The following is a 25,927-nucleotide window of genomic DNA, read 5'->3' as shown; positions in this document are numbered from 1 at the left end:
CAGCACATACCTAATACGCATGCGTATTCGTTTGTAGTGTTGTCGCATGTTGAAAACGTCATTTTTAAGCTCACAAGTGTGGCTGACGGGAGTGGGAAAACCACACGTTTAGCCCCGAATTGAATGAATTGAGGACAATCGTACTTTTACCCGGTTTGTGGTTAAAGAAGATGAATTCTCTCCTCAAGGTGGACAATGAACTCAAAACTAAGGTAAAACGTGATTGATCAACGCCACATGTCACGAGACATGGGGGAAAGTTGCTAGCTAGCTAATGTAATGCTAACGTGACCTAGCTTGCAATTATATGAATCAGAATGAGGCCAAGTGTTTAAGGTAATTTGCTTTATCTTCTGCGCCCGTAATAACGGACAAGGCAAACTGTCTAACAGGGTGCACCTCCCTGAACAAAAGGGTTGCTGTGCCGCATATTTCGGTGCGAGCTAACGGTGTCGAGGTACCGTTAACTCAATTTGGCACAATTTTTTTTTTTAGGCCTAGTCAGTAGAGTAAGCATGTTGAAATGACGTTGATGACTGGTATCATATTGCAGACAGTAGTCTAGTCTACTCACTTGTTGTATTTAAACAGACTTGCTGATTTATTGAATTGTTTGCCTGTGATATGACAGTTGTTTGGTTATTTGTTCAGGTCGATGCTTTCAGAGAACGAATTACTGGGGAGGTGAGTTTCCTTTCAGTGGTTTATTCATTGAGGGACAAAAGCAAATATTTTAGCTAGCGACCTGTATCTAGAGCTGAGTGTAATTTTCCAACTCAACTCTTTGTTTCACAGGCAGAGGAGTTAGTTGCAAGTTTTTTCCCAAATAAGTTATTGGAACTCGACCATTTCCTCAAGGTAAACATTTATTTACATTCATCAAAATGAAATGATTAGTCAAATGTCCTCTTGACTTCCCTTTATAGTGTGTGTATGTGTTGTTGGTCATCCTTTGCAGGATCCTGGCTTAAACATCTGTGAACTGAAGGAAATACACTCAGAAATCAACTTGACTGTGCCAGACCCCATTATACTCTCGAGCCTCCACGATGGACTTGAAGCGGTGAGACTTGGAATGGAATTTAACACCCTGTAATTACCAAATGCCATCTGTGATTGCATGTGTTCATTGTAAACAACTTGATATCCTCTTCAAAGCAAAATGCCAAAAAGAGGAAGATGGAAGATGGCTCTGGGGAGGACAAGGGTGAGTAATTCACACACATTTTTACCTCTGAGTTTTCTGGTGTTTAGTTTTTTTTACCACGGGCCTAGTATGGGTGCCTGGCTTTGTCTGAAAGTGGGGGGTGGAAAGCTTTGGTATAATGGTTGCTCCTGAGTGGCCCAGCAGTCTAAAACACTATCTCTGTGCTAGAGGTGGCACTACAGACCCTGGTTCAATCCCAGGCTGTGTCACAACCGGCTGTGATCGGGGGTCCTATAAGGCGGCACGCAATTGGCCCAGTGTTGTCCGGGTTAAGGGAGTGTTTGGCTGGGGGCCGTCATTGTAAAATAAGAATTTGTTCTCAACTGACTTGTCTCGTCAAATAAAATACTTTTCAAGTAATGCAAACAGACCCTGCGCAAGGATAAAGTGACTAAGGGGGCAATTGAAATCGGTGAGAGGGCACATTTTTGGGGGGGTTCTTGGAATTTATATTGAATTCTGCTTATATCACGCTATACCACAAACATAAAGTTCAAATGCAGAGACTCAGACTATTGAGTGCTTTTGGTTGGCAGGAAATATGTAGTCCTCACATTTTATTGGTCACACACATGTTTGCGAAATGCTTGTGTTTCAAGTTCCAACAGTGCAGTAATATCTAACAAGGAGTATCGAACAATTTCACAACAATACACACATCTAAAGGAATGGAATTAAGACTATATAACTATTTGGACAAGCAATGTCGGAGCGGCATAGATACATACAGTAGAATAGAATACAGTATACATGAGTAGAGTAATGCAAATTATGTCAACATTATTAACATGACTAGAGTTCCATTATTAAAGTGGCCAGGGATTTCAAGTCTATGTATATAGGGCAGCAGCCTCTAATGTGCTAGTGATGGCTATTTAACGGTATGATGGTCTTGAGATTGAAAAACTATCTCTCTGTCCCAGCTTTGATGCACCTGTACTAACCTCGCCTTCTGGATGATAGCGGGGTGAACAGGCAGTGGCTCGGCTGGTTGTTGTCCTTGATGATCTTTTTGGCCTTCCTGTGACATCGGGTGCTGTAGGTGTCCTGGAGGGCAGGTAGTTTGCCCCCGGTGATGCGTTGAGTAGACTGCACCACCCCCTGAAGAGCCCTGCGGTTGTATGCGGTGCAGTTGCTGTACCAGGTGGTGATATAGCCCAACAGGATGCTCTGGATGCATCTGTAGAAGTTTGAAGGTTTAAGGTGCCAAGGCGCTGTTGCGCCGCCTTCACCACACTGTCTGTGGGTGGACCATTTCAGTTTGCCAGTGATGTGTACGCCGAGGATCTTGAAGCTTTCCACCTTCTCCACTCTGATCCTGTCGATGTGGACAGGTGGGTGCTGCCTCTGCTGTATCCTGACGTCCACGATCAGCTTCTTTGTTTTGTTGACGTTGAGTGAGAGGTTGTTTTCCAGGCACCAACTCCCAGGGCCTTCACCTCCTCCCTGTAGGCTCGTCATTGTTGGTAATCAGGCATACTGTTGTGTCTTCTGCAAACTTGACTGCAAACTTAATGATGAGAATGGAGGGTACTATGTGGTTGAACGCTTAGCTGTAGTCAATGACCAGCGTTCTTACGTAGGTATTCTTCTTGTCCAGGTGGGATAGGGCAGTGTGATGGCGACTGCATCGTCTGTGGATCTATTGGGGCAGTAAGCAAATTTGAAGTGGGTCTCGGGTGTCAGCTAAGGTAGAGGTGATATGATCCATGACTAGTCTCAAAGCACTTCATAATGACAGAAGTGAGTGCTATGGGGCGATAGTCATTTTGTTCAGTTAAACAGCCTATGTGAATGCAAAATAACGCAAACTAAATGCGAAAGTAGTGCCCTAGTTATTCATGCAAACTAAGATACTAAATAGCAGTTTGTCTTAGATTACCGACACAACTGTGAATATGAACGAACACAATGCCGGCATACATTAAAAACATTTTCAATACTTGCAGATCCATTTAAACGCATGAAAAGCAATAGGCTACCAAGATAACCATAGCAATAATATGTAGGCTATCCATTTCTATGATGAAACATACCAATATGTAGCTATACCCAGGAGAGTCATTTGGTTTCTTGCATCGGAATGATTGATTTCTGCTTATATCACACCAAAACACAAACCTAAAACTTAAAATGCAGAGACCATTGAGTGCTTTTGACCAAAAAGTGACAGGTTGGCGTGAAATCTGTTTCGCTCTATCAGCACCATGGACAGCACCCTACACACTTAGCAAGGCTGTTTTGGCAATGGAAATATAGGCTAGCTAAAGAAGTCATTTTGCCATTGCATAGCCTAGGTGTTTGCTGAAAATGAAGCCACTGGCTATACTACCAAGATTTTGATGTAAAACCAACCAATTAAACTGAACAACATTATAAACGCATCATGCAACAATTAATGATTTTACTGAGTTACAGTCCATATAAGGAAATCGGTCAATTGAAGTAAATTTATTAATCTCTAATCTATGGATTTCACATAACTGGACAGGGGCACCATGGTTAGCCCCCCCCCCCCCCCGGCAGAAATACTCCTCCGTTTCATTAGCTGTCAGGATGGCTGGTCTCAGTCAATCCCCCAGGTGAAGAAGCCTGATGTGGAGGTCCTGGGCTGGTGTAGTTACACGGGGTCATGTTCCTTCAACTTTAGACATCTGTGGCATTGTGTTGTGACAAAACGGTACATTTTAGAGTGGTCTTTTATTGTCCCCTACACAAGATGCACTTGTGTAATGATCATGCTGTTTAATAAGATTCTTGATACGCCATACCTGTCAGGTGGATGGGTTATCTTGGCAAATGAGAAATGCTCACCAACAGATGTAAAGACATTTGTGCACAACATTTGAGAGAAATAAGCTTTTTGTGAATTTGAAACATTTCAGGGATTATTTTATTTTTTTCAGCTAATGAAACATGGGACCAACACTTTACATGTTGCGTTTTATATTTTAGTTGAGCATACGTTTGTTTCTTACCTTTCCAGAAGAGTTGCAGTCTTCTTGATGCTCTATTGAACTTCCTGAGTAATTGATCATTTCATTCTTCCCGAAATCGTCTTGTAAGAATCCCCCTCAAATGCCAGTTGGATTAGTTGAGCTTTCGTTGGATGTAGCATGCTTCATCTGTGCTGACTTAACTTATTTTCCACTGACATGTGTTATTGCCAGCTGCCTATCATTTAACAAGTGTTGACACCTCAGTTCCCATTGCACACCAAACTTGTTTTTCTTTCTGCAGTGCATTTCAAATGCTTCCTGTTTGATGCGTGCCGAGTGAATCCTTTTGGTTCTATCAATAGCATGCTTCCAGTTAGAATACCCGCCTTGGACGAAAGCCATGGACCCAATACAGAACTTTGTGACACTTTGGTTCCCCTGTCCATCTGCAGAAACTCAGTATTCCAGCCACTCTTTTCCTATGAACCGGTTGCTATTAAATGGACATTTTTCAACAGAAACCCTGCGGCTAGGTTAAGATTCTAACCTGGTCCGCCTCCTCTGTTCCAAGATTTGTCAGGAACAGTCGGAACGGGCTGTGGAGCCATTATCCCGGCGGCAGTTGTTGAAGGGTGCGTCTGCTCTTCACACGGAACTAGTTGAAGCTCGGCAGCAGCATCTTCTGCAGGGCTTGCCGGCGGCCACAGTGGTTTGACTTCTGGTATCCATTAAGGCTGGTTAAAGCTAAATAAGCTAATAGCACTAATGAGTTTTTACAGCTAGCATGGAAGCTAACTGAACTCTAGTGTGGAGCGGGAAGCAGCTTAAACTGTAAACTTGACCCTGTCCTTAAATCGTGCAGTTCTCTACTAAGGTGTAACCTTTTGTAGGCTGGTGGAAGGCTACTCAGTCCTACTGCGCTCCAGCGAAATCGCGACATGCCTGTGCTCGTCATGGCTCTAACAGGCAAAGTGAAACCCTACAATCAATTTGTTTGTGGTGAATGGAGCTCAAATGATATGTGACTACCATTGGACCAACGCCATCGGATATGAAACAACAATACACATGTAAGAGCACAACAAAATGGATAAAGAAATGTATTATTGCAGGTGCCTTTTCATTGTAAGCATCAGTGGTACAACTAGTGCTTTCTAACTGCACTGAACCAACACAGTGTGCGTGGGAGCGACGCACAACTTTTGAGTGGTCAAAACCATTCATCTTGAGGCGATGGGGGGTGGGTGCAAAATGCAATCTGTTTTATTATATCATATATACAATGGCCATATCTATTTTAATACCTAGCTCTAATTATTATGACTAATTATTGAAAATTATAGATTACCCAATGTATCATATTTTTCTTGCACCTCTATTTTGAAAGTGGGGTTGCAGCTGCTCCGTTTGCTCCTATGGTCAAGTCCAGTTGTAAAACCTCTCTTGTTCATCTTCTCTTCCCCTTCTACAGTGGCTGGCACCAAGGTTTTTGTCATGCCCGGTGGGATGATGAAGAGCAATGCCAAGCTGGTGGACCTGATTGAGAAGGTCAAGCCAGAGATCAGGACACTGATAGAGAAATGTAACACGGTACGTAGCTTTATCCCACACAGTTTCTTCCTTAGTCTATTTGGACAGGTGCTCATATCACTCATTACTTATCACCCATGATCTAATATTCAGTCTTTCTTGTTCTTCAGGTCAAAATGTGGGTTCAGTTGCTTATCCCAAGAATAGAAGATGGCAACAACTTTGGAGTTTCAATTCAGGTGCCATGTTTACTTTAAATATATTAAAAGGGCAAATGTTATTGCAGTCTGTACCTAAGGTCTCATTTAAGTGTATAGCTACATTGAACCATTACTCAATTACTGATTGGGCATCTGCAGGAGGAGACAGTTGCTGAACTCCGAACAGTGGAGGGAGAGGCAGCATCTTACCTCGACCAGATATCCAGGTACTAACTAAAGTCAACCCAGTCTTTACTTTGTTTACGCTGAGCACTCTTACTGCAGTAGACTGTAATAATCTTATTTCCTATCTGCCCATAGATACTACATCACAAGAGCAAAGCTGGTGTCCAAAATAGCAAAATACCCACATGTGGTAAGTGTGATTTGCTAACTGCAGGTCTGGTTGGCAAGCTTCTTCCAGGCAGAAACCTATCTTGTGTGTGCATTTACTGAGGGCAAAACGATGGTATGGACATTTGGATATCGTTCCAACCCTAATATGCATATTTTACCTGCACCTACATTACTATTTACCTTATGTCGCTCTGTCGCTAAACAGGAGGACTACCGGCGCACAGTGACGGAGATTGATGAGAAAGAATACATCAGCCTCAAGATCATAGTTTCAGAGCTGAGAAATCAATACGTGAGTCAAATGTCCTGTTATACACAGAAATAGTTTTCGGCACCATCCATTTCTACCCGCAAGTTAACATGTTGCGTTCTAATCCTGAACTCTGCTCTGCTACAGGTAACGTTACACGACATGATCTTGAAGAACATTGACAAGATAAAGAAGCCTAGGAGCAGTAATGCTGAGGCATTGTACTAAGACTGACTCAACCACCCTTCCCCTGCCATGTTGTCAAGTTTACGGTACCCACAAGCCTGGGTTTGGGTCGTCTGACCGTCTAGAGCTAGACCATCATACCCAGATCAGTACAATCCAGAAACCATAGCCCCAGTAGAGACAACCACACGCGTATTTTCGTTTTTGATTTGTAAAATATCGTCATTGTTTTTAAAAACCCTTTCAAGAATACGTTATGAGATTGCTCGACGAATAGAGAGGTCTAGAAAAAGAAGTGCTATGTATTTTTAAAAATGTAATTAAAAAAACATTTTGTCCATGCATCTTCCACTGTCTTTTGTTGAACTTATTTACACCCAGCTCTGTTTTGGATTGGTCCAATATAGCGTTGACCGTTTTGATATCTGTCTGATCATTTTGATATCTGTCTACTGCTTTATCGAATGTGTTCTATGGCTGCGATAGGAGACAAGTCCCATGTAGGTCACTGAAGAAGTGCTTTTAGCAGCTGTGTGTTCAATTACCCTGGTGGTAATGGCTGACTCAAAGCAGAACAATTATTTCAGAATGTAAGATTGTTTTTCTTTTTTTCTTAAAATGTATTTAAAGACATGTTCCGGAACTTTGGCGACTACGAGGTGGGCGTTTTCCCCACATGGGCCAGCCACCTAGCAATATGAGTTCGAGCCAATGAGCTTTAGCTCCTCGCCATTTGAGTGACGGCTAGCAAGAGGAGCAAACACAGAGCAAGTGAGAGCAATGACGTGGTGGATATATGTGATGTAGAATGCAATTTTCTGGGACTAATTTCGGGTCATGAGTGCTACGTTCAGAACTACTGGTTAAGTATACAGAAGTATATCTTTAAACAGCGAAATCCCATTGAGACCAAGGCCTCTTTTTTTACAAGGGCATCCCGCACACAATCATACAAATTTACAATTTCAACACAATAAAAAATACTATTTACAAGCAATTGAAGATAAGTAACTTACAAAACACGATCATGAAAAAACAAACCTGTTCCTAAGTGAAAGTCAGAGACATTGGAAGGGCCCTTGTTAGATGAACTACAATGCTGTTAACTCCAGAAAGGTGTTTAACTCATTTTACTGAATAGAATGATATTATAAGAAGGCATTTGGAATAGTTTCATTTTTAAACAGTATGTTTCATCATGCTTGATGTTCTTCAGGGGTGAAAAGTATCATGTAATATTAGACATCGTTACACTCATTTCTGCTCACATATACCAGTGACGTAACCCATGTTTTAGCAATGCACTTGTCACCCAGTAGATGGCGCTAAATAGTACATGTAAGGCTGGTGTGAAATGAACATCCCTAGCAGTGCAAAAGTCAATCATGATTTACATTTATAATAACACACATCTGATTCGACCGAACTGCATCTTGATCACTTACGTAACGGACCTTATGTTTTGATTATTTTATTGGAAAAGGTCCCTTTAGTGTACATCAGATGAAAGAACAAATGTGCCTGGCATTAGTTCACGGGTTTTACAGACAATGTTTTCTTCAGGTATTCAGAGGAAATTATATCCACCTTTCAAACAATGTATATTAATGATGAGGCCATCTGCGCTCTTTTAAGGTCCTTACTACTGAATAGTGTCTGTTCTAGGTGCATAGGAGTCAAAATAAGAATACTGGAAAAGATCGAGACTGCACACTGTCGAAAAAAGGAATACATTCAAAACGGAAGCTTAAATACAAAATACAAATGTTTATAAAAAAACTGGTGCAAAAATCGAAGTTGAAAACAAAAGTGCCATCATCATTGTAAATTCGCACACACACCTGGCTTCTATTTCAAGAATAATATGTCACATGATCGGGTGTCCTTAATGTTTTGTATACTCAGTGTATGTTTTACATGCTTTTTATTTATTTTTGCATGTCAAAATGCCTTTGTTGTAAATGTTTTCGCGCCACATTGGTGGCATTTGTGAAAAAAGTAAATCATTGGAAGTGTTGCAAAGTTAATTGAAGTTAATGTCACTGTTGATTTATATAATTATTTAATTGAAAACTCGTTGGAACCCATAGCGGCCATCAACAGCCTTTCTTTAAATTACTATTGCGGCCGCGAACGGCCACGTTTTTCTAAAAATGATCTGTGTCGCAAAATGTACTTACTAACAAACTGTTGTCGTATTCGCGTGGCTGTTGTCATCAACCAGAAACCGGAAAGGTATGCTGTCATTTTACTTAAAAAATGTTTTTTAAATAACTTAGGTCCATAAGTATTTGGACAGGGACACAGTTTGCATCATTTTGGCTCTGTACATCACCACAATGGAAACAATCCAGATGTGCTTTACTTTTAGACTTTCATCTTTAATTTTTGTGAAAATTATTGTATGAACCGTATAGGAATTACAACCATTTTTATACATAGCTCCCCAAGTAAATTGGACAAATGTATTACATTTATTTTTTCCTATTCGATGTACACACAATACCCCATAATGACAAAGCAGAGACAGGTTTTTAGAACATTTTGCAAATGTATAAAAATAAATAACTGATATGTAAATGTTATAAGTAAGACCCTTAACTGAAGCACCTTTGGCAGTGATTACAGCCTTGAGTCTTAGGTATGACAGTATAAGCTTGGCACACCTGCATTTGGGGAGTTTCTCCCATTCTCCACAGATCCTCTCAAGCTCTATCAGGTTGGATGGGGAGCGTCGCTGCGCAGCTATTTTTAGGTCTCTTAAGAGTTGTTCGATCGGGTTAAAGTCCGGGCTCTGGCAAGGCCACTCAAGGACATTCAGAGACTTGTTCCCAAAGACACTCCTACGTTGTCTTGACTGTGTGCTTAGGGTCGTTGTGAACCTTCGCCTCCAGTCTAAGGTCCTGAGTGCTCTGGAGCAGGTTTTCATCAAGGACCTCTCTGTACTTTGCTACGTTCATCTTTCCCTCCACCCTGACTAATCTCCCAGTCCCTGCCGCTGAAAAACACCCCCACAGCATGATGCTGCAACCATGCTTCACCGTAGGGATGGTGCCAGGTTTCCTCCAGACGTAACACTTGGCATTCAGGCCAAATAGTTCAGTCTTGGTTTCATCAGACCAAAGAATCTTGTTTCTCATGGTCTGAGAGTCCTTTAGGTGCTTTTTGGCAAACTCCAAACGGGCTGTCATGTGCCTTTTACTGAGGAGTGGCTTTCCGTCTGGCCACTACCATAAAGGCCTGATTGGTGGAGTGCTGCAGATATAGTTGTCCTTCTGGAATGTTCTCCCATCTCCATAGAGGAACTCTGGAGCTCTGTCAGAGTGACCATCAGGTTCTTGGTCACCTCTCTGATCAAGGCCCTTCTCCCCCGATTTCTCAGTTTGGCCGGGCTCTAGGAAAAGTCTTGGTGGTTCCAAACATCTTCCATTTAATAATGATGGAGGCCACTGTGTTCTTGGAACTTCAATGCCCCAGAAGTATTTTGGTACCCTTCCCCAGATCTGTGCCTCGACACAATCCTGTCTCGGAGTCCTACGGACAATTCCACAAAAGTATGTGGACACCCTTCAAATTAGTGGATTTGGTTATTTCATGCCACACCCGTTGGGGACAGTTGTATAAAATTGAGCACACAAAATCGAGCACACAGGCAAACATTTGCAGTAGAATGACCTTACTGAAGAGCTGTGACTTTCAATGTGCCACCTTTGCAACAAGTCAGTTAATCAAATGTCTGCCCTGCTAGAGCTGCCCCCGGTCAACTGTAAGTACTGGTATTGCTAAGTGAAAACGTCTAGGAGCAACAACGGCTTAGCCCTTAAGTGGTAGGCCACACAAGCTTCCAGAATGGGACCTTTGAGTGCTGAAGAGCGTAGCAAGTAAAAATCATCTTTAACACTTACTACCAAGGTCCAAACTGCCTTTAGATGCAACGTACAAGAACTGTTCGTCGAAAGCTTCATAAAATGGGTTTCCATGGCTGAGCAGCCGCACGCAAGACTCAGATCACCATGTGCAATGCCTATAATCGTCTGGAGTGGTGTAAAGCTCGCAGCCATTGGACTGGAGCAGTAGAAACACGTTCTCTGGAGTGATGAATCACACTTCACCATCTGGATGTCTGACAGATTAATCTGGGTTTGGCGGATGCCAGCAGAACGCTACCTGGCCCAATGCAATGTGTCAACTGTAAAGTTTGGTGGAGGAGGAATAATGGTCTGGGTCAGTTTTTCATGGTTCGGGCTAGGCCCCTCAGTTCCAGTGAAGGGAAATCTTAATGCTACAGCATACAATGACATTCTAGATTATGTAACAAAAATTAGGGGAAGGCCCTTTCCTGTTTCAGCATGCCAATGCCACTTGCACAAAGTGAGAAATGGTTTGTCGAGATCGGTGTGGAAGAACTTGTCTGGCCTGCACAGAGCCCTGACCTAAACCCCATTGAATATCTTTGGGATGAATTGGAATGCTGACTGCAAGCCACACCTAATCACCCAACATCAGTGCTCTAATGCTTTTGTGGCTGAATGGAAGCAAGTTCCCGCAGCAATGTTCCAACATCTAGTTGAAAGCCTTCCCACAAGAGTGGAGGCTGTTATAGAGGGGGGACCAACTCTGTATTAATGCCCATGAATTTACACTACATTACTTTTGATAATGTAGTGTATTTTGGTTTATGATGCGGATTCGGACACGTCCTCCTTGTACTTTTTAAACAGCGTTGTTGAAGTTTGATGATGTGAAGTTCTGGGAATAGCTCCCAGATTAGAAAATCCTGTCATAATCATTTGGTTGCCCACAGGCGAGCTCATCAGCAGTGGAGCAGGATTGCTCTCTGACTCTTGGAAATAGTTAGTGTTTAGCTGTATATCGTCAGCTAACTAGTTGGTTATGTTGTCTTGTTTCTACTTATGTAATTCATATGGTAATGGCTGCTTCCTATAGCTAGCTAGCTAGCTAGCTCTGCCACACAGGAAAAGTGTGTCGGTATATTTGGGCTGCGTTTGCGAAGCGTCGACCTCAAATGTCACGTTCACAAGCTAGGCTCACAGAAAAGCAGCTAACTAGCCACCGGAATGGAGATTAGAGTAATTTATTTTTATTTCACCTTTATTTAACCAGGTAGGCAAGTTGAGAACAAGTTCTCATTTACAATTGCGACCTGGCCAAGATAAAGCAAAGCAGTTCGACACATACAACGACACAGAGTTACACATGGAGTAAAACAAACATACAGTCAATAATACAGTATAAACAAGTCTATATACGATGTGAGCAAATGAGGTGAGATAAGGGAGGTAAAGGCAAAATAAGGCCATGGTGGCAAAGTAAATACAATATAGCAAGTAAATCACTGGAATGGTAGATTTGCAATGGAAGAATGTGCAAAGTAGAAATACAGTAGGGAAAGAGGTAGTTGTTTGGGCTAAATTATAGGTGGGCTATGTACAGGTGCAGTAATCTGTGAGCTGTTCTGACAGTTGGTGCTTTAAGCTAATGAGGGAGATAAGTGTTTCCAGTTTCAGAGATTTTTGTAGTTTGTTCCAGTCATTGGCCGCAGAGAACTGGAAGGAGAGGCGGCCAAAGAAAGAATTGGTTTTGAGGGTGACTAGAGAGATATACCTGCTGGAGCGTGTGCTACAGGTGGGAGATGCTATGGTGACCAGCGAGCTGAGATAAGGGGGGACTTTGCCTAGCAGGGTCTTGTAGATGACATGGAGCCAGTGGGTTTGGCGACGAGTATGAAGCGAGGGGTCGCAATGGTGGGTAGTATATGGGGCTTTGGTGACAAAACGGATTGCACTGTGATAGACTGCATCCAATTTGTTGAGTAGGGTATTGGAGGCTATTTTGTAAATGACATCACCAAAGTCGAGAATTGGTAGGATGGTCAGTTTTACAAGGGTATGTTTGGCAGCATGAGTGAAGGATGCTTTGTTGCGAAATAGGAAGCCAATTCTAGATTTAACTTTGGATTGGAGATGATTGATATGGGTCTGGAAGGAGAGGTTACAGTCTAACCAGACACCTAAGTATTTGTAGTTGTCCACGTATTCTAAGTCAGAGCCGTCCAGAGTAGTGATGTTGGACAGGCGGGTAGGTGCAGGTAGCGATCGGTTGAAGAGCATGCATTTAGTTTTACTTGTATTTAAGAGCATTTGGAGGCCACGGAAGGAGATTTGTATGGCATTGAAGCTTGCCTGGAGGGTTGTTAACACAGTGTCCAAAGAAGGGCCAGAAGTATACAGAATGGTGTCGTCTGCGTAGAGGTGGATCAGAGACTCACCAGCAGCAAGAGCGACCTCATTGATGTATACAGAGAAGAGAGTCGGTCCAAGAATTGAACCCTGTGGCACCCCCATAGAGACTGCCAGAGGTCCGGATAGCAGACCCTCCAATTTGACACACTGAACTCTATCAGAGAAGTAGTTGGTGAACCAGGCGAGGCAATCATTTGAGAAACCAAGGCTGTCGAGTCTGCCGATAAGGATGTGGTGATTGACAGAGTCGAAAGCCTTGGCCAGATCAATGAATACGGCTGCACAGTAATGTTTCTTATCAATGGCGGTTAAGATATCGTTTAGGACCTTGAGCGTTCCTGAGGTGCACCCATGACCGGCTCTGAAACCAGATTGCATAGCAGAGAAGGTATGGTGAGATTCGAAATGGTCGGTAATCTGTTTGTTGACTTGGCTTTCAAGACCTTAGAAAGGCATGGTAGGATAGATATAGGTCTGTAGCAGTTTGGGTCAAGAGTGTCCCCCCCTTTGAAGAGGGGGATGACCGCAGCTGCTTTCCAATCTTTGGGAATCTCAGACGACACGAAAGAGAGGTTGAACAGGCTAGTAATAGGGGTGGCAACAATTTTGGCAGATAATTTTAGAAAGAAAGGGGCCAGATTGTCGAGCCCGGCTGATTTGTAGGGGTCCAGATTTTGCAGCTCTTTCAGAACATCAACTGAACGGATTTGGGAGAAGGAGAAATGGGGAAGGCTTGGGCGAGTTGCTGTGGGGGGTGCAGTGCTGTTGACCGGGGTAGGAGTAGCCAGGTGGAAAGCATGGCCAGCCGTAGAAAAATCCTTATTGAAATTCTCAATTATGGTGGATTTATCAGTGGTGACAGTGTTTCCTATCTTCAGTGCAGTGGGCAGCTGGGAGGAGGTGTTCTTATTCTCCATGGACTTTACAGTGTCCCAGAACATTTTTGAGTGAGTGTTGCAGGAAGCAAATTTCTGCTTGAAAAAGCTAGCCTTGGCTTTTCTAACTGCCTGTGTATAATGGTTTCTAGCTTCCCTGAACAGCTGCGTATCACGGGTGCTGTTCGATGCTAATGCAGAACGCCATAGGATGTGTTTGTGTTGGTTAAGGGCAGTCAGGTCTGGGAAGAACCAAAGGCTAAATCGGTTCCTGGTTCTAAATTTCTTGAATGGGGCATGTTTATTTAAGATGGTTAGGAAGGCATTTAAAAAAAATATCCAGGCATCCTCTACTGACGGGATGAGATCAATATCCTTCCAGGATACCCCGGCCAGGTCGATTAGAAAGGCCTGCTCGCTGAAGTGTTTCAGGGAGTGTTTTACAGTGATGAGTGGAGGTCGTTTGACTGCTGACCCATTACGGATGCAGGCAATGAGGCAGTGATCGCTGAGATCTTGGTTGAAGACAGCAGAGGTGGATTTAGAGGGCAAGTTGGTTAGGATGATATCTATGAGGGTGCCCGTGTTTAAGGCTTTGGGGAGGTACCTGGTAAGTTCCTTGATAATTTGTGTGAGATTGAGGGCATCAAGTTTAGATTGTAGGATGGCTGGGGTGTTAAGCATGTTCCAGTTTAGGTCACCTAGCAGCACGAGCTCTGAAGATAGATGGGGGGCAATCAGTTCACATATGGTGTCCAGAGCACAGCTGGGGGCAGAGGGTGGTCTATAGCAGGCGGCAACGGAGAGAGACTTGTTTTTAGAGAGGTGGATTTTTAAAAGTAGAAGTTCAAATTGTTTGGGTACAGACCTGGATAGTAGGACAGAACTCTGCAGGCTATCTTTGCAGTAGATTGCAACACCGCCCCCTTTGGCAGTTCTATCTTGTCTGAAAATGTTGTAGTTTGGAATTAAAAGTTCAGAATTTTTGGTGGTCTTCCTAAGCCAGGATTCAGACACAGCTAGAACATCCGGGTTGGCAGAGTGTGCTAAAGCAGTGAATAGAACAAACTTAGGGAGAAGGCTTCTAATGTTAACATGCATGAAACCAAGGCTATTACGGTTACAGAAGTCGTCAAAAGAGAGCACCTGGGGAATAGGAGTGGAGCTAGGCACTGCAGGGCCTGGATTCACCTCTACATCGCCAGAGGAACAGAGGAGGAGTAGAATAAGGGTGCGGCTAAAAGCAATAAGAATTGGTTTATCTGTTGTGTTTAGGTCATAGTTTGTAATGTTTGGGGGAAAGATATTCATAGGCTATACATTGCTTTGTTTTCTATTATTTGACAGTTTAGCTGTAGTGTTAGGGTTGATGCCTGTGCAGTGGAGCTCATATGATTTTGTGTTGTAGTGATATTTGTTTACATAGCCAGCGACAAGCTGCTTGTTTTGTCCTGTTTCTACAGATGGAAACTGTCCCAGCTTCGTGACTTATTAGCTAACATTGGCAGACTGTAACGTAAACTCACCCCCTTCCGTACAAATGTGCGCAACCGCAACATTCAAACGAGGCTGCAAAGAAAACTAATGGGACTGTAGCGACCAGTGTTGCCAATACATTTTCAGGGTAAGTTGCTGGAGTCAGGTTGATTTGTTGCTAAAAGTTGCTAAATTACGTTGTGATGTCATTGCGTGATAGCGTAAAACAGTATTATGTCACCATAGGAAATATGCATGTCCGTCACAATACTAGTCTCTGATAGGCTGGATTGTCCCCGACTTGATACTGGGGTCAAGTTAAGGTGATTTTGTACGGTAGTGTTGACATGTGACAATGCACAGTAAAGTCCCGTCTTTATTGATTATTGCTGGTATGTTTGTTTGAAACAGTATAATGGGTATGTATCACTAATACACAGATGCACATGGTGCACACAAAAAGTACCGCTCTTTGAACCGCCACGCTCAAAACCCCCAACATCAGTGGCCATGAGGTACAGAGAACGAGTGTTGCTATGTATTGAGCTGAGGAATGATGGCCTAGTAGTTAATGTTTAATGCCTGGCTCTGGTGAAAATTAATCAGCATTGGCATTTTGGAAAAACAAGACACAGAGAAGAAAAGCTGGACCGAATCTTTCTCGGAAGAACAATCAAACTCAAAAGTATAAAAACCTCTGATTTTACTCATTAGTTAATCTTGGCAAACTTGTTCACAATATCTAGTAAATACAAAACACAAAAATTGTCAAACACAACATTTTAGATGCATGATCATATTCACCACCTGTGCATAACCGTATCCATCTATAAGTCTATCTACAGGGATAGGCAACTGGTGGCCCGCGGGATGCATACGGCCCGTGGACCAATTTAAAATCAGGGTGGGGGGGACTCAGTCAGGGTCTCAACTAAGAGTTAGAATAATACTACGCAAGGTTCACTTTTGGAATTTAGTTGAGCATCAGCAGTCTCTTAATTAGCTCATGTCATTGGTAAATTAGTCTAGCTTTCTGAACTTGTAGTAAGCAATTACCGACCAGGGTGAGGCCCATTGATCATAAGTCATCGTATTTAAAAACTGCAAACATTTTCCTCCCTATGGCAAAATGTTTAGAATTGCTTGAAATGCGCTCTACAACTGCAAAATCTTCTCTCCGCCACAGTGTGGATGTCTGGGTACGCAGACCCACGAGCCACTGAATCCCCTCATAATGACTCCAGACCCTCATAGTTGCACATCCCTGACATGCAGTGCCTTCGGGGAAGTACTCACACCCCTTGATATTTTTCCCAAAACATTTTGTCAAAGACTGAATTTAAAATGGATTAAATTGAGATTTTTGGTCACTAGCCTACACACAATACCACATGGTCTTGAGTTCAACCCCTTTGTTATGGCAAGCCTAAATATACATTGGCAAACATTTCCAAAAAATATGTTTTCACTTTGTCATTATGGGGTATTGTGTGAGATAAAAATAAATACATGTAATCCATTTTCAATTTAGGCTGGAACACAATATGTGGAAGAAATCAAGGTGTATGAATACTGTCTGAAAGCACTGTACCTCTGTACTATCTACCTCTGTACTAAATGTGGTGCTGTTATCTCAAAACAGTCATTCTGCATTGTAAAACAATTTTACAATATGTTGCGATTTTGTAAAATGACTGACATGGACCCGTAGAGGCCCCCAGGTGCCAAATCTGTGGGGTTTCCATTTCTTAATCCATTCGGGGTACATCAATGTTCCTATGTAGATATTTGGTGCTGTTATCTCAAAACAGTCATTCCAAATTGTCAAACAGTGTTACAATATGTTGGCATTTTGTAAAATGTCTGCTGTGGCCCCAGGGGCCAAATCTGTGGGGGCTCCATTTATACTGTAAATATTTTCAGGGTACATACATCTACCTCTGTAACACATTTGGTGCAGTTATATCAAAACACTACTTCTGAATTGTTCAATGTTGTGTTACTTTCAGTGGCCATTTTGTAAGATGTCTGCCATGGCCTGATATGTAAATAATTTCAGTGTACATAAATCTACCTCTGCAAAATTTGGTGCTTTTATCATAAAGTGAAAGATTGTTATGAAAATTTCAGTTTAGCCGCCCCACTACCTGGGAAGATCCAAGAGAGTCCTCCGGAAACCAGAGCTGTGGGAATGAAGAGAGCAGCAGCACTCTTACTAAATGACAACACATAGAACATTGCCTGGTCTCTCGAGGAGAACGTCAAGCCATCCAAAATCTGTAGCAACAATAAAGAGACAGTGATACATCCCACCCTGAAGGGGATGCTGCTGTTCTTGTTCTCGGTGTAGAGGGGCGAGTGCAGGCCCAGGCCCAGGCCAAACAGGGTGCCCATATTGCGCAGGAGGCTGGCAAAGGGGGTGGAGTCCATGTAGACCCACTCGGCTTTCACACACCACTTCTGGGCTTTCTCCAGGGTCCACAGCAGGTCCACGCCTATAGCTTTCAGCAGCTCGTAGAAGCCCACAGCAAAGGAGAGCAGAAAGATGGTGGTGTAGAAGTACTTCTTCAGACTGGCTCCATAGATCCACTGCACTCTGGAGAAGGCCTCAGCCACCATGATACCTGCCATGGATATAGACAAGAACATTTTAGAACAAAATCAAAACCCGATACCCCTCTTACACTGTAAAGAAAAATCTAGTTGTTTTACGGTAACTTACTGGTAGCCAGTAACTGTAAAATACAAGTTTTAGTATTTTACCATGAAGCCGGAAGAAACTTTGGTTTAATAGCACATTGCTGTAAAGGTATTGTAAAATATGTACTGTAAAAGGTACAGTATGTTACTGTAAATTTCAAAGAAACTTGGGTTTAACGGTACATTTCTGTAATTTCCAAAGAAACTTGGGTTTAACAGTACATTACTGTAAAGTTTACAGTCTGTCAGTAAAAACAACAGGATTATTTTACAGTGTACTTGCTGATCCAAACCAAGCCAATCCGAGCTGTACTGTGCTGGCCTGGTTGCGCATTCACCACAGTTCCTAGAAAGGACGACAACGTGAAAGGAAAATAACCAAGCCTGCACAGTATGATTCAGGTTAGCACAATCTGCTAGGGGTACAAGCTGCATCTTGAAATCTCGCTCAAGCCCTGGTTCTCTGACCTGTGATGACCCCACTGATGACCTGGTGCGGGAAGTGGGCAGCCATGTAGACTCTGGACATGCACACCAGCAGCTCTACTGTACACAGCAGCATCCAGAGCCCCACCTGCAAGAACCTGGGGAAGAACAAGACACTAAGGCCCTGCTCCAAAACAACAATAGATCCTACCCCCTAACCAAGTTTTTGTTTACAGATTTGTCCTCCAAAAAAATCTATTTGAGGTCCAGAAAAAGGGCAGTTAATTGAAAATATATAAGTCCAACATTACTACATACTTTCTATCTACAGTAGTTTCAGATGTTCGACGCATAACATCGGCTAGCAGGCCATAGTTTTCCCACCTCTGTCCTAACCCCTAGGCACTTTGTGTGGATCTGAAAGCACTGAATTGGGTATAAGCAGTAACAACACTATTGACTCCACTTCTCTTTTGACCCACCTGTACAGGAGAGGGGGGAACCGCCTTTCTGTCGCCACTGAGAAGACAGCTGTTAACATCACGTACCACACCCCAGACGAGCCCATGGCATGACCCGAAGGGCTTCCTATTAAAAACAGCACACTTTGGCTTCATGAACCATTTCGGATATAAGCGTTGGCTAAAGCACACACATATCTGGCTACCAGGGATATGATGAATATCTGGGCAAAGTCCCTTTGTTCAGCAGCTATTGTCTGCATTATTTTCCCATTATCACATTACTCCTCTTTCCCATCCCTGTTTGGTTGTCTTATTTAGACAGTGGACACACACCCTGAAGATGCAATTAGCTAAACAACAATTACACACTACACTACCCACTGAATTCCTTTCCAGATAAGATTATTCTCTTATGTATTTACCCTGCGGAATGGGAATCGATAAGTGCAAAGGTGTTATGGCCCTATAGTACTGGTATCAGTCATTTATGACATACAGGCCAAGCAAATAATGCCTTGTAAGAATTCGCAGATGAGTAGGTAAACCACCACTTCCCTCCGAATTATTGGCCAACGTGCAATCATTGATAAACAAACTGTACGATCTACGATTGAGACCATCCTACCAACGGGACATTAAAAACTGTAATATCTAATGTTTCACAGACGTAGCTGAACAACGATACGGGTAATATAGAGCTGGCTGGCTTCTCCGTGCATTGGCAGGGCAGCTACGTTTGGTAAGACGAGGGGCAGGGGTGTGACTCTATTTGTCAATAACTGCTGGTGCGCGATGTCTAATATTGAAGAAGTCTCGAGGTATTGATCGCCGACGGTAGAAACCTCATGATAAACTGTAGACCACCCACAACTACGTGGCCAAACACGACTCCAAAACCATCATTAAGTTTGCTGACGACACAACAGTGTTAGGCTTGATCAACAACAATGATTAGACAGCCTAAAGGGAGGAGGTTAGAGACCTGTAAGTGTGATGCCAGGACAACAACCTCTCCCGCAATGTGAGCAAGACAATGGAGCTGATTGTGGACTATAGGAAAAGCAGGGCCGAACAGGCCCTCATTAACATCGAGGTTGAAGTGGAGCGGGTCGAGAGTTTCAAGTTCCTTGGTGTCCACATCACTAACAAACTCTCACGGTCCAAACACACCAAGACAGTTGTGAAGATGGCACGAAAACACATTTTCCCCCTCAGGAGACTGAAAAGATTTGACATCGGTCACCAGATCCTCAAAAAGTTCTACATCTGCACCATCGAGAGCATCCTGACCAGTTGCATCACCGCCTGGTATGGCAACTGCTCGGAGTCTGTCCATAAGGGTATTGCGTACGCTCTGACTCTGGCACACATATATCTATGGCATTGCCTACCTGGTCCAGTTTCACAGGTGATGGGGAATTGTTTTAAGACAGGGGCTGGATCTGTCCCATAGAAGCGGGTATCATGGACCCACCAATAGGGTCTCTCTCCAAATAGAACCCTGCCATGGAGAGGGAACATCATTCAACTCTTTGAAAGTCCCGACTTTGTAATATATAATGACAATTTCAGTTTTAAATTATGTTCAAGTCAGCGTACGTTTTTGTGAATGTGTACTAAATCGCAATGTGTACCAAAATCCATGAAAAACAAATGACACAAAAACAATTTAATCCGTTCCTTACCACTTCATGACCAGGTTGAGCCAGTCCCCGATGACAGCCACCCAGATGAGCTTTACACCCACGTCCCTGCGCAGATGGAACCAGACTGGGAAGAAACAAAAGAAGGTGGTATGCAGGTCAGCCACTGTAGAGGCTAAACCAGCCCTCATAATGCCCATACTGGGTCTGCAGATGGATGGCCACTTCCACCCCCCAGCTGTGGAAAAGATCCATGACTGTGGTGTGGATCCAGATCAGTCCCCAGGGAAGGTACACCAAAGCTGGGCGAGGATTGGAGAATGGTCAGGAGCGGTTCTCTTGAGCTCCAGGACTGTCATGCAGTCTGTTGTTCCCACTGGACTTTATTCAAGGTTAGGGCATTTGTTTGCTTCCAGGAGGTTGTTGCAAACACACTCCATAACCTTTAGCCTACACATGGGCAGGCTTGGTGATTTGGAGGCAAGTCTGAGGTCCCTGGCCTAAGTGATATTTGGTTAACCCTACCCCACCTTGTGGGCAAAACATTTGACTGGCGGTGGAGATTAAAAATAGATATATATAATTTTAAAGTACATTTCCAGCAATTCTACACATTTTGCTATGAGTAGAGAAAATGTTGCAGTTTTAAAGCTAATTTCCCGGAAATTCTACACATTTTGCCTTGACTTATGCCATGTTCATACTATATATGGTTGCCTAATGGTAAGTCCGCCACTGAGCCTACACCCCTCCTCCTGCTCCCAAAAGCGGTAAACAGAGGTGGTCTGCTCTGGAGTGATACGCTAGCCCCTGAAACAGGATGACTGTGCAATGGTGAGTGAACGTTTTTCCACTTCAGGACAATACGTCTCATGGTGAGGATTGTAGCAAGGACACTTCAAGTAGTCCAATTAAAATTGATTGACCTATCTATGTCTCACTACTTCAACCACATCCATCATTGGCATGTGAAACAAATGGAACTCAATCCATTGAAATTTCACGATTGACCTTGTGACCTGCTATAATGATGAGAGTTCATTGGCTATTTCCTTCCCAGATAAAACCCTGGCTTGGGGGTTGCCTTATCGGATTTATTTACAGTACAGTGAGTACCATATCTAGGACCTAGTGTTATTGGTAAGTTATCTTCTCAGCATCTCCTGAGTAAGTCCAAAATCATTTAATGATTGATTCCTTTATGTAGCTGCAGGATTCTGGCCAGACTCAATTTTCACAAAGTCGTCAGAAATTTATTATATAACTGACAGATTATGGTCTGCAAGTTGTTGAAGGATGGGCGTATTTAGCGTATTGTGTGTATATATATATATATATATATATATATATATTTGCCTTTTTGTAATTCAAATGTTTTTTTTATTTCTTTTTTTTTTAAATGTGTTTTTTAAAACTGGCCAAAAAGTGGGCTGAGGGAAGTCTGTGCATTTGTGTGACTCTTTTAGTCCCTATCTTATCCATTACATGGTCTTACAAGGACATCTTACTGTATTACACATAAAGCAGACTGTAGTGTAGTAAAACATTGGGTTTTCATTTCAGTAGAGAAAAGCGAATGCAATGCATGTTTTCCACGCATCCACTTGCTTGGCTTGTTTTGCCACAAATTGTATTGTGGAGGCTATTTGTTGGGTTTTTAATTTGAATTCCACCGGTCAATCATAAATTAAGTATTTTTGGCTCCATTTCAGGGTGAGAGACACAGAGACACTGATTGACTATTGTTTTTACCTGTCCTTTGTACTTATTTGTATGGCCTCTATCCTTAGTACAACCCTCCCAAACACCCCTGCCCCGCTGTGTTTTATTACACGTGCTAGGTCCAAAGATCAGGCTGTACATGCCTGTGGGTGGTGGGACCCTCGGGTATAAAAACAACAGGCAGCCTCATGCATACAGTGCTCTCATACCCCATCACATCTCACATTGGCTTTCTACTAGACTGACAATTCACAAGGGACAGTTCGAAAATGGAGGCAGTCATGGATGCCATGCAGGGCTATGGGGTGAGCACCACTAATTACCTTCAGACCAACTATAAGGATGCCCAGGGTTTGTTCCTGTGGGTGTCCTGGGCTGCTGACCTCAGGAACACCTTCTTCATCTTCTTCCCTCTTTGGTTCCACCTGCGGGAGTCAGTGGGCATCAAGCTCATCTGGGTGGCAGTGATCGGCGACTGGCTCAACCTGGTCTTCAAGTGGTGAGTCGTACTGCCTATGAATGTGTTCTGTGTGGTTTATGCATGTGTTATGAAGTCATTAATATTGGTACCCTTCAAATAAACGGTTACTGGGATACCAATTCAGAACTTGATCAAATGTGTCCCTTCGGCTACATCTGGCACATTGACATGTCGATAAATGTGCACAGTCACAGTCAATTTAATTGAAATAAAATGCAACCGACTGAAATTCCCCACATTCATCTTAATTCTAAGTGGCTTGTGCTTTCCTTCCTAAGGATTCTGTTTGGCGAGAGGCCGTATTGGTGGGTCCATGAAACACCTTACTACAGCAATACCACTGCACCTCACATTGAACAGTACCCAATGACCTGTGAAACTGGCCCAGGTAAGAAGCATCACTTTACTTTCATATACTTCTACCGTAGTGCCTTATGACATGAAATATACACTCCCCTATGTATTTATTTGGAAAGTGAAGCTACAACTTTTCATTTGGCTTTATACTCCAGCATTTTGGATTTGAGATCAGATTTTTCATATGAGGTGACAGTACAGAATGTCACCTTTTATTTGAGGGTATTTTCATACATATCTGTTTTACCATTTAGAAATGAAAGCACTTTATGTATCTAGTCCCCCCAATTTGAAGGTGTCTTAAGTATTTGGACAAATTCACTGTTAGAGTATTTTCATACATAGCTGTTTTAGCATTTGGAAATGAAACCACTTTATTGAAAGCACTTCACAAACATTTTTACGCAAAATGACACAATACATTATTTACCATTCATTTCTATTGGGCACAACATAATCCGAAACGCAACCAAAACAAACTGCAAATGCATCCAACAAGTATCTAATCAAAAGTTTTGTATTTGGTCCTGTATTTCTAGCTCACAATGACTACATCAAGCTTGTGACTGCAATTTCTTTGGATGCATTTGCAGTTTTTGGTTGTGTTTTAGATTATGTTGTGCCCAATAGAAATGAATGGTAATTAATGTATTGCGTCATTTAGGAGTCACTCAACAAAACGCTTTAATTTCTAAACAGTAAAACAAATATGTATGAAAATACCCTCATATTAAAGTTCACATTCTGTGCTGTTGCCTCATATGAGGCAACATTTTCCTCAACATTTGATCTAAAATCCAAATGCTGGAGTATAGAGCCAAATTAAAAGTTTTCGCTTCACTGTCGAAATAAAAGTTTATGGGAGTGATATGCTATGATTCAGTGAAAATAGCCAACGTTTTATAAGTAAATGATGTTGAGAATATTCATGGTTTACGATATTGTACAGCATTGTGTTGGATTTTCATTTTACTTGAATAAAGTGCTATGGCCATTGACTGAAGTATGCCTTTCTGTCTGCGTGCCTGGTAGGCAGTCCCTCTGGCCACGCTATGGGAGCTGCAGGCGTCTACTACACACTGGTTACCTCCATTCTAGCCATCATGCTGACCAAGAATAAGACGGGATCTTCCTCTAAGGGCCTGTAAGTTCCAGAACATTCAACCCCTCTTGTCCTCAATGATCTTGCTCTTGTTTGCCATTTTTCGTTCAGTGCTTGACAGTTTTATGCTACTTGTCTGTGCAGCACTGTAGTTGATGATTTACCCTGAAAACTAACTTCAGTTAGTCGAAGGGAAGGGGGTGTGCAAAAGATTCCGTTCGAGTGGTTTTGTTGTCAAATCAAAGGAAGCGACAGTCGATTAAAATGATTACATGTATCAGTAGAAGCCTATTCACCTCTAGTGACACAGGAAAAACAAATTCCCCTGCTGTGAATAATATTTATTTGCACATTTACTGGTATTCACAATTTATTATGCAGTCTCTTAGCAGCCAGACAGATTTCAAAATGCCTAAAGATGCATTTGATGATGGTTCCTCTCCCTCTCCCCTTGTCTGGGCAGGTATCTACGGGGCACTCTGTGGGCGTTCTTCTGGGCGGTCCAGGTCTGTGTGTGTCTCTCCAGAGTCTTCATTGCTGCCCACTTCCCCCACCAAGTCATCTGTGGAGTAATCACAGGTCAGTATGAAGCCCTTATACCAGCCCTTATAACAACCCTCACAAATATGGCACAAAATGTGCAGATTGTTCAACTACATGATGTTAATATTACGTTTTCTATTTGATTTCCAGGTATGGTTGTGGCCGAGGCGTTCAACAGAACCCAGTGGATCTACGGAGCCAGTCTGAAGAAGTACTTCTACACCACCCTCTTTCTGCTCTCCATCGCTGTGGGCTTCTACGTGCTGCTGAAGGCTCTAGGCGTGGACCTGCTATGGACCCTGGAGAAAGCCCAGAAGTGGTGTGTGAGAGCCGAGTGGGTCCACATGGACTCCACTCCCTTCGCCAGCCTCCTGCGTAACATGGGCACCCTGTTTGGCCTGGGCCTGGGCCTGCACTCGCCCCTCTACACCGAGAGCAAGAACATCAGCGGCACCACCCTCTTTAGGACGGGATGTATCGTCACCTCGCTGCTCCTGCTGCACCTCTTTGACTCCTTCAAGCCCCCCACGCACACTGCCGCTGTCTTCTACCTGCTGTCTTTCTGTAAGAGCGCCACTGTCCCCCTGGCAACCGTCAGCATCATCCCCTACTGCGTGTCTGGAGCTCTGAGCAGCGTACAGAGCAAGAAGTATTTGTGAGGTCGTTGACGGCCGACATGCACATAGTCTCGTGTATTCGGATATGACTCCAGAATTGAACCGTGCTGTAATCCTTAATCATTCCATGCATTGACTTTCTTTCCCAAACTGCCCAAGCGATCAACAAGCCATTGTGGTCTTTGTCTACCCTACTTTCATCCAGTCACCCACTGTAAAGGTCTTATTTTCTTATCTACACACAGTGTAATCACTATAATGAAAGGATTATCCAGTGAATTACTCAGTGGCACTTTAGACACTGTGGTTTGATTGTATCAAAACTGATAATTTATAAGTAGTTCAGTGCGAACTCAGGAGTCCAGAAAGTTAATGTTCCTGTTTTGAAACGAGATAAAGCCGAATCAAATCCAGGAGAAAATGAGCCCAAAAGCTCTCTCAGGGACTTAAGTGGCCTGCTTTACAGTGCGTTCTAAGAATATGTTATACATGAATAACTTTGTTAATATTTTTTTTGTAACTGTATTTTTCCTGTTTAATATATTTTTAGAAATTCTGTCATATTTATAATAAAAATCTTTAAAATATA

At 42.8% G+C, this 25,927-nt stretch overlaps 3 protein-coding genes across 3 annotated transcripts; 2 read left to right on the top strand and 1 right to left on the bottom strand.

The window, feature by feature from the left end:
- The first annotated feature begins 56 nt into the window (after positions 1 to 56).
- psme3 (proteasome activator subunit 3) lies at positions 57 to 7,018 on the top strand. The gene is made up of 11 exons (XM_064950929.1): positions 57 to 212; positions 652 to 684; positions 796 to 858; positions 959 to 1,063; positions 1,159 to 1,207; positions 5,618 to 5,736; positions 5,847 to 5,915; positions 6,036 to 6,103; positions 6,198 to 6,252; positions 6,439 to 6,525; positions 6,631 to 7,018. The coding sequence occupies exons 1-11, from the start codon at positions 171 to 173 to the stop codon at positions 6,709 to 6,711; spliced, it is 771 nt and encodes a 256-aa protein (XP_064807001.1). The 5' UTR covers positions 57 to 170; the 3' UTR covers positions 6,712 to 7,018.
- Positions 7,019 to 15,969: 8,951 nt separating this feature from the next.
- On the bottom strand, positions 15,970 to 20,933 carry LOC135523910 (glucose-6-phosphatase catalytic subunit 1-like). Its single transcript, XM_064950927.1, is given in 6 exon segments — positions 15,970 to 17,907; positions 18,452 to 18,567; positions 18,892 to 18,997; positions 20,265 to 20,374; positions 20,559 to 20,693; positions 20,695 to 20,933. Coding segments are annotated over 6 exon segments (1,053 nt in total). The 5' UTR covers positions 20,772 to 20,933; the 3' UTR covers positions 15,970 to 17,398.
- Positions 20,934 to 22,396: 1,463 nt separating this feature from the next.
- On the top strand, positions 22,397 to 25,927 carry LOC135523909 (glucose-6-phosphatase catalytic subunit 1-like). Its single transcript, XM_064950926.1, has 5 exons — positions 22,397 to 22,737; positions 22,998 to 23,107; positions 24,109 to 24,220; positions 24,642 to 24,757; positions 24,872 to 25,927. Exons 1-5 carry the CDS (start codon positions 22,508 to 22,510, stop codon positions 25,378 to 25,380), a joined length of 1,077 nt encoding a protein of 358 aa, XP_064806998.1. The 5' UTR covers positions 22,397 to 22,507; the 3' UTR covers positions 25,381 to 25,927.

This window comes from Oncorhynchus masou, chromosome 31 (assembly GCF_036934945.1).
Source record: "Oncorhynchus masou masou isolate Uvic2021 chromosome 31, UVic_Omas_1.1, whole genome shotgun sequence".
Lineage (NCBI taxonomy): Eukaryota > Metazoa > Chordata > Actinopteri > Salmoniformes > Salmonidae > Oncorhynchus > Oncorhynchus masou.
The sequence above is the reverse complement of the archived record's forward strand: the minus strand, read 5'-3'. Positions and strand labels throughout refer to the sequence as shown.